The 9,100-nt window shown below is 35.9% G+C and overlaps 1 protein-coding gene across 1 annotated transcript; it reads right to left on the bottom strand.

Annotated features, from left to right (window-relative positions):
• Positions 1-913: 913 nt before the first annotated feature.
• LOC136030651 (uncharacterized) lies at positions 914-1,417 on the bottom strand. Its single transcript, XM_065709722.1, has one exon. It carries the CDS (start codon positions 1,415-1,417, stop codon positions 914-916), a length of 504 nt encoding a protein of 167 aa, XP_065565794.1.
• Positions 1,418-9,100: the final 7,683 nt, after the last annotated feature.

Genomic DNA, 9,100 nt, shown 5'->3' with positions numbered 1-9,100 from the left:
CATTTTGACGAAAACCGGGACGAAGGAATTACCATATCGGTTTGTTCTTGCTTTAACGGGAACTAACTTATCTTGCTTTCTGGTTCTTGATGGTAGAGGTTGATCCGGTAGAATGTCACGGTGCTGAGGTTTAGAAAGCAAGTACTTTCCGAAACTCATTATCAGAGTTTCGTACCGGTTTTGGAGTGATGGCAGTCCTAGCACTTCCAGAGCCTTTTCGGAGGGGATGTCACAGCGGCCCGAGATGATCGATACCGCTCGCTTCTGAACCGATTCAAGCTCCTGACAAAGATACACTGTTCTAAGTGCTGAGGGCACCCAAACAGGGTACGCATATTCCAGAATGGGGCGGACATACGCTATGTATGCATACTTAATACTCTCTGTGTTTGCACTGAACCTACGCAAACCGTTTAAAGTCTGTAGACTAGCGTTTGCACTTTTAACCACGTTTTCAATATGTGCGGCAAAGCTGAAGTCATTGGAGAAAGTAACTCCAAGGATCTTGATACTGTTTGTTAGAAGGAATGGAACATTTGGCTCCATAACATCACTTTTTAGCGGGTTAAAGCACACTATCCTCGACTTGTTCACATTAATCTCAAGATTTAGCTCTGCGCACTCTTTTGTGAAAACATTGAAAAAATTTGAACTGAATTGTGGCGTCACAACTCCGTTTTGTACTGAATATTTTAGGATAAATGTCAGGTCATCCACGAACTTGTAGCGGTCGTCAAAGTCAGCTATGAGGAAGTTAATTACAGACAAGAATACAATAGCTGCAAGTTTAGGGCCTTGAGGGGCTCCACAGGTGGATGAGGACCATTCGGAATTGCTATCACCTTCGTAGAGAGCAAACACACGATGCATCCTCTGACTGAGAAAGTCCAACACGAGCGCAAGAGTCTTTTTCTTAGCCCCCTCCCATTAGCTTGAGATTAAGGACAGCTACAATGTGATTGATTAAATCAAATGCCTTTCGGAAATTTACGGCACCAAGGTCTACGAAACTGTGACCTTTTTCGACCCACTTGAGGAGACTATCGTACATCCGCACTAGGTACACTGAGGTATTACAGTCTTTCAGTCCGCCGTATTGCCTCTGGTCAATAGATTCCTTGATTTGATCAAGTTTGACCCTAATGATAAAGGTCTCGGTCACTTTTGCGAGGCATGGGGTTTGCGAAATTGGTCTAAGTTCGTCACAGCTCTTAGGGTTGGTAACCTTCGGAATTATTCTAACGTAAGCTTTCTTCCAAACAGCTGGAAAGATCTCTATACGAAAGCAAAGGTTTATCAGCACTGAGAGTGGTTTCGCAATGAAAGGGGCGTATTCTCGAATCAGTTTGGGTGGAAGTTCGTCTGGATAAGCTGAACAGTTTACTTTCAACTTCATCAGGGACTTATAGGTTGTCATCTCATCGAAAACAACTTCACCTTCATCTGCGCAGGAGTCAAGTATTTCAGACTTCTGGGCTTGTGTGGGAGAAGGAAATGAGGTTCAGATGCGGGTGAAATATTGATTAACCTCGTCAGCAGTTGTGTAAGTTCCTTCAGGGTGGCTTATTTTTATGCTGTTATGAATGGACTTTCCAGTGATTTGCTTAACCGCTCTGTGCCATTTCCTGGGATTAGTGTGCCTAAAACTGTCCGAAAATTTCTCACGCCCGTAATCTTTCTTCGCACTTCTCGTGAGAGAGGTAATGTGATTTCGCAATTTTTTCGCATTTTGCAAATCTCCTTCTTGGAAAAGCTTGCACTTTTTTCGGATTAGTTTCTTGATTTGGGGGGTTATCCAATTTGGGGGGTTAACAGGGTTGTATGATTTCAGTAAACAAAATACATTTAAAATAGTATAATTTTTTTAAAGTTTAATCAATAAAAAGAATCCCTAAAACTTTATGGAATATATACTAATATATCTATACTAATCCGACAATCCACATCTATTTTTTTAGTGAAGTGTCAATTATATTTTAGTCTTGAAAAAGTATGTGGGTTGTCAAAGACATAATTTCGAAACCTTTCAACTACGCTGAACAAAATGGTTATCTCAAAATTTTGATTAGATGAAATTTACAAATTGATGGGCGTGGGGCGCTTGCTGTCCTCCAATCACTTTTGACTAATAAAAAGGGCACTATCCCTTTCAATTGTCAATCAAACGAGTCTTTGTTGGTTTTTAAGACAACAAAAGGCCATTTCAAAATTTTATCACATACATTTCGAGAAAACACGAGGTATGGGGGGAGTCCAACCACTCTGCATCTTAAAAAGGACACTAGAGCTTCTGATTACCAATCTAATAAGCCCCCTATTAAGTTCAATTTATAGATCCAACGCTTACGACTGAAATATTCAGATTTTTGTAAATTCTCAATGAGTCGCAGTCCTGGCATAAACTAAGCAATAGCTGAAAGGAATATCAAACTCCAAAATTACAATATGCCTTCAGAAATAATGAGTCTTATCCTAGATTTTAAGCTTTTTGAGATACTAACTACAATATATTATAAGTAGAGCAAGATAAAACTAATGGACTTGCGTAAGATAGATTTCATTAAGCTAATATTTAGTTAGAAGTTATCAACTGATACTAGGTATTGGTTTTTGGAGCAAGGTACACAGAGACGCTATTTCTCAGACTGGATGCAGGCATGTCTAGGTCTTTTTTAATACATATATATATATATATATATATATATATATATATATATATATATATATACTAGCTGTTGGGGTGGCGCTTCGCGCCACCCCAACACCTAGTTGGTGGGGGCGCTTCGCGCCCCCCCCAAGCCCCCCCGCGCGCGTAAGTCGTTACGCGCCATATTAGTTACGCGCCATTGTAGTTGTGTCCCTATGTCCCACCTGTGAATATAGATATATATATATATATATATATATATATATATATATATATATATATATATATATATATATATATATATATATATATATATATACTACTACTACTACTACTAATAACTCACTGCAGCACCAAGCCGCCTGAGGCCAACACAGCTACGCACGCTCCTCCTCCAACCTAATCTATTTAAAGCCTCCCTCTTTACACCCTCCCAGGAAGTTCCCATTTCCTTTAAATCCTTATTTATGACATCCTCCCAACCCAGACAAGGACGACCTGCTTTCCGTGTAGCCCCAGACGGTTGGCCAAAAAGGACAATCTTCGGTAATCTGTCATCCTTCATCCATATATATATATATATATATATATATATATATATATATATATATATATATATATATATATATATATATATATATATATATATATATATATATATATATATATATATATATACATATATATATATATATATATATATATATATATATATATATATATATATATATATATATATATATGTTTTTAACTACGTAAAACTTGCGAATATACAACATTCTTTGCTGTCCCATCGTCTGTGCATATAAATAGATTGTCAGGTTTACCGACTCTTGAACATGCAACGCATAATGGTCCATGGGAAAACAATCCGTATTCAGATCTATACCTCATGATTCTATTGATTGCCCTTGAGCTTTGTTGATGGTGATTGCTAATCGACCATTTCCTTTGTTGCCGTCGTCATTTATATATCCCCCTGTGCCCCCCGGCGTCCCCGTTGTAGTTGTGTCCCTGTGTCCGGGTCGTCATTTATATTCCCTGTGTCCCCGTCGTCATTTGTGTCCCGGTGTCCCAGTCTGTGATTTCTATTTGAGTGTCCCGGGCGTCATTTATATTCGTCAGGATATTGTAGGGCATCGTAGCATCGATGAGTTTAAGCAATTCTTGTCAACTGATTGTTTCGTCTATAAAGAATATTATCTCGAGGTAAGAACTGATCACCGACCACAACGATTGCCACTTTGTTGATAGTTGCGTATCAGGAGGCATCAATTCGATTGCTGTTTTTAAGCAGAAGCACTAAATTATTATTTTTGTGAAAAAGATGATATATATAAATATATATATATATTTTCTTTTTAGTTTTTTTGTAGTTTTTACCTTTTTTAGTTTTTTTCTTCTTTTGTATTAATGCTAAAGCCAAGGTTCAAACCTGGAGCCTCTCGGACCTAGAACCTGAAACATAACGCTTTACCAACTCAGCTACTTCGGCGTGAATACATTCGTTTTGAGCAGCTTCCTCGGGTGTTGCCATTGTAGGTTCTTCAGTCATTTTACAATTAGAAATTTCTCTTTCAACGGTCTTCTTACAATTAAAAATTTGTCTTTGAACGATATTCTTAAATACCTGTGTCCTGGTCGTCATTTATATTGCCTGTGTCCCGGTCGTCATTTGTGTCCCGGTATCCCAGTCTGTAATTTCTCCTTGAGTGTCCCGGTCGTTATTTATATTCCCTCTGTCCCGGTCGTCATTTGTGTCCCGGTCTGTAATTTCTCTTTGAGTGTTTTTTCTTTTTAGTATTTTTTAGTTTTTTACATTTTTTCTTATTTCAGTTTTCTTTTTCTTCTTTATTTTTCAGCTTCACTATGAAATACATATCGCCGAACCTTTGTTTTTTTAACTAAAATCTGGTAGGCATTGATGACCTTATCCAAGTCAAGATCCCAAACCCAAACATCATCGCTATCATTTTCAGTTTTGATATGTTTTGACTCTCGCTGTCCAGGTGGATCTTCATCTAACTGCGCGGTTTTGCGTTCTTTAGCCTCAAGCCTGTTTCCTTGCTGTTCTTTTGATTCCTCGGCACGCTTTCTTTTCTGACTTTCTCTATCAGCAGCAAGTTTTTTGGCATAGACTCTTTGAGCATCTTCATCGGCTTTTGCCATTGTAAGTTCATCAGTCATTTTAAACTTAAACATTAATAGATTTCTACGTGAACATATATGTCTTAAATATCTTTAATGACGTCACCGTCATAGCAAAAATGACGACAACTAACTTCATGACGCCAGTCGACACAGAAACATGACGTCACCTGATCCACAGACAGACAACTTATTTTTATATATATAGATAGATATAATTCTAAAATTGTCAGGTAATTTTCTATTTTGAAATAAAAACTAAAAATTATTGCTCAGACAACATAAATATTTTTGATATTTACATAATAGCTTTAGTGGTTCTGGACTGAAAACTAAATATGCTAATCAAATTGGGAATTGCAATCTTTTAGGTTGAAAAGGCAGATCCATTGGAATCATGAGAATGCGTGGAATAAGAAAATCCTCACCCTCAAAAGGCCCTGTCAAGATTGTTGCCTCTATTACGTTATAACAGACATAACACGTCATTTGTGTCCCGGTGTCCCGGTCTGTAGTTTCGTTAGTCGACAAACATGACGTCAGACGACAAACAACTTCATGACGACATACAGCTCAATCCTTATAATGACGTCAGTCGACAAACATGACGTCAGTCGACACACAAACATGACGTCAGTCGACAGACAGACAAACAACTTATTTTTATATATATAGAAGATATATAAATAAGCTGTTTGTCTGTCTGTCGACTGACGTCACTGTCCGCATATGACGTCTGAATCATTTCATCATATACCAATTCAAAAACGAATGTATTCAAGCCGAAGTAGCTGAGTTGGTAAAGCGTTATGTTCCAGGTTCTAGGTCCGAGAGGTTCCAGGTTCGAACCTTGGCTTTAGCATTAATACAAAAGAAGAAAAAAAACTAAAAAAGTAAAAAATACATAAAAAACAAAAAAAAACTAAAAAAAAGGTAAAAAACTAAAAACTAAAAAAGAAAAAAACAAAAAAAAGGTAAAAACTACAAAAAAAACTAAAAAGAAAAAAACTAATAAAAAAACTAAAAAAAAACTAAAAACTGAAAAAGTAAAAAATCTAAAAAAAGGAAAAAACTGAAAAATAAAGGAGAAAAATAAAACTAAAAATAAAACTAGGCTTTCTAAATGGTTAAATAATATCATACATGAAAAACAAGGAGGTTCTAAGAAAGGTTATGAGACGGTAGATACAGTATTTACTTCAAAGGCGTTAATTGATAAGTACGGAAAGGGAAAAACTGATCTTAACATGGGATTTCTGGACCTCAATAAGGCTGTTCGACAGTGTCGATAGAGCTACTGATGGATGCCCTTTTTAAAATTCCCCCCCCTCATTTGCTTGTGAGGTTGATAGTGAGTATGTAAATTTGTGTAAGTGGAGTCGTGTAAGTTGGTAACATGTTTTCTAGGCTTTTTAACATTAAGCTGGGAGTAAAACAGGGCAGCACTCTATCTCCTAAATTATTGAATATTTTTATAAATGATGTTGTAATTTTCCAGAGAATAGATGGGCTCCCGAAGTTAGGCTAGGGACCCATAAATTATCGCTTTAATTGTTTGCAGATGACATTGCTTTGGTGGCTAGTACACCGCAAGATCTACAGACCCTTTTGGGTCTCATAGAAGAATTTTTGCAGAGGAAAAAATTAAGGCTGAATGTTGAAGAGAGTGAAGTTGCTATTTCAAAAAAAGAAAAGTAAGTGATGAAGATAATTATAGATTAAAATTCAATAATAAGGAACCGGAACTGGATTAAAAAATGGAATTTTAAAGTCCTGTTGATGAAATAATTAATAGAGGCGAAAAGCCCATGTCTGCAGATTTTAGAGACCCGACGATAGTGGGAATTAAAAACTTAAAAATGCATATAAGAATATTTAATGCAAAAGTTTTACCAGTTATAGAATATGGAGCAGGAATTTGGGGTGGAGAAGCGACACAGCAGTTGGAGTCCCTCCAGCTCCACTATTATAAAAGTCTTTGGATTACATCAGACAACTCATTCACAGATTCTAAGAGGTGATATGGGCCTGTTTTCGTTAAAACTATGTAGGCCTATTTTAATTCTTAGATTCCGGTTGAAGCTCATTAGGTGTAATGAAGATAGACTAGTAAAAATAGCTTATTGACAGTTTGAATCTGAAAGCATTCAAAGTAGTTTCAGCGTATCCATGTCTTCTTTACCTTGTCTTCTCTACCTCGTTAACCTGTCACTTGAAGTCGAATCAATTTCCTGACGCACTTAAACAAGCGAAGGTCCTACCAATGTTCAAATCAGGCAATAAGCTTGTTACCACTATTCTCGAAGGTATACGAAACAATAGTACATCGACGGCTGTATGAATATTTAGACAAGCTCGGAATATTAAGTGAGTCACAGTTCGGTTTCAGAACTAAACATTCGACTGTTCATCCGGCATACCTTCTAATGGAGTGCGTTGAAAGTGCCCTAGAAAGGAGTTTTATGCCTCTTACTGTGTTCATAGATTTTAGAAAAGCATTTGATATCGTTGTTTTTAATCTTTTATTAAGTAGATTAACTTGTTTACGAGTCCGCGAAAAGAATTTGGAATGGTGAAACAATAGGGAATTTATATAAGGAATCTTTATCATAAAGATTTTATGATGATTTATTTATTTATTTTTATTATTAGTTTTATAAATTTCAGTAGTTTACTACATTTTTGATTAAATAATTTTTTTAACGTTTATAAACTGTTATGATATTTAAATAACTTAAAAGTTAAAATAAATTTAATTTTTTATTTATTTAGAAAAATTCATTGTTTTAGAAAAGTTATCTTTTCTTTCACCTGTTGTTATACTTATTATGGAAAGGCGGTATGGCCCTCGTCGTTATTTAAATTTATTTCACTTCAAAAACTTCAGAAATAATTGTTCATGCATAATTTATTCCAAATCTAATTTCAATCAAATAAGCTTATGGTTCTTTCCGTCTGGCCTTTATCTATGTCTGACAGATAACACCTCCATGTATCTTATTTCGAAAGACAAAAACTTAAAATTGATTACTAACTTCTATGTCAATATTAGCCTTACAAAGTCTATTTTATGCAATCCTATTAGTTTTATCTACTATTCACAATGACAAGTTGTAGTTAGCGTCTAAAAAACTCAGAGGGTAAGATAAGAGTTTTAATTTATTAAGGCACTTTGCAATCTCGAGTTTTGGTTCCTTTTCCTTGTTTGCTTCGTTCACACTGCCTGCGAATTTTTGCTCTGTTTACCAATTAAATAAAGAAAAACAGGTTTTTTAACTGAAAATAAAGAGTAATATTAAAACTTAAAAAGAACAGAAATTATTCCGTATATGAAAGGGGATGTCCCCTCCTCAACACCTCGCTCTTTACGCTAAATTTTTTGTTACTTTAGAAAGTAGAGTTGTGGCCGAGAGTAAAACTTTAGCGTAAATAGTGAGGTGTTGAGAAGGGGACAGCCCTTTCATATACGGAATAATTTTTGTCTGTTTTAATTTTTAATGTCACTCTTTGCTTTAAGTTAAAAAAACTCCTTTTTTATGTAATTTCTGAATGTTTTCCAACTAAGGCAGGTTTGAATTTAGCTCACCGTAAATGGAAAAATAAATAGAGTTTTCCTATTAATTTTGGCTAAGTTTTCTCCCGTGTAAAATTTCTCTGAAAAGTTCATCTCCAGAAACTATCCTCCCAATGTAATAAGCTCCCCGTATAAAATAACAACTCTCACACTATCTCAAATAGAATCGGCAAATAGAAAGTAAGACGAATGAAGAGAATTTTGTAGAGAAATTTTGGCAAATTCACCCAGTGCAAAATTTCCCTTGGAAGGTTCACCCCCCCCCCGGAACTTCCATTACCATGGAAAATTATCCCGTATAAAATCCCGCCAGTAGAAAATTATCCACTTTTGCTGAAAAATGTCTGTATACTTTCCAACTTGAAATACCATACATAAACGACGGGTAAATTTACTTACTTAAGAACCTTTCCTCAGGGACTGTGGGGGTTCATGTTATCTTCAAAGACTTAGTTACCGGGCTTTTCAACTATGCTGAGCAAATAGCTACCTCAGAATTTTTGAAAAAAGTTCGGTGGGAGGGGGGCCTGTTGTCCTCCAATCTTTTCGGCCACTTAAAAAGGGCACTAGGCATTTAATTTCTGTTCAAAAGAGCCCTTTGTTGATAGTCTAGGACTCTTGTTTCGATGCGATCATCCCTGGGGAAAACAAACAAACAAATAAATAAACACGCATCCGTGATTTTTCTTCTGGCAAAAATAAAAAATTTCACATTTTTGCAGAAAGAAGCT

Source organism: Artemia franciscana, chromosome 8 (assembly GCF_032884065.1).
Source record: "Artemia franciscana chromosome 8, ASM3288406v1, whole genome shotgun sequence".
NCBI classification, from domain to species: Eukaryota; Metazoa; Arthropoda; class Branchiopoda; order Anostraca; family Artemiidae; genus Artemia; species Artemia franciscana.
This window is presented reverse-complemented; position numbering and strand designations above follow the sequence as displayed.

Excerpts from the sequence above, each read along its gene's own strand:
- LOC136030651 (XM_065709722.1), bottom strand. The coding sequence starts at position 1,417 with ATGACAACCTATAAGTCCCTGATGAAGTTGAAAGTAAACTGTTCAGCT.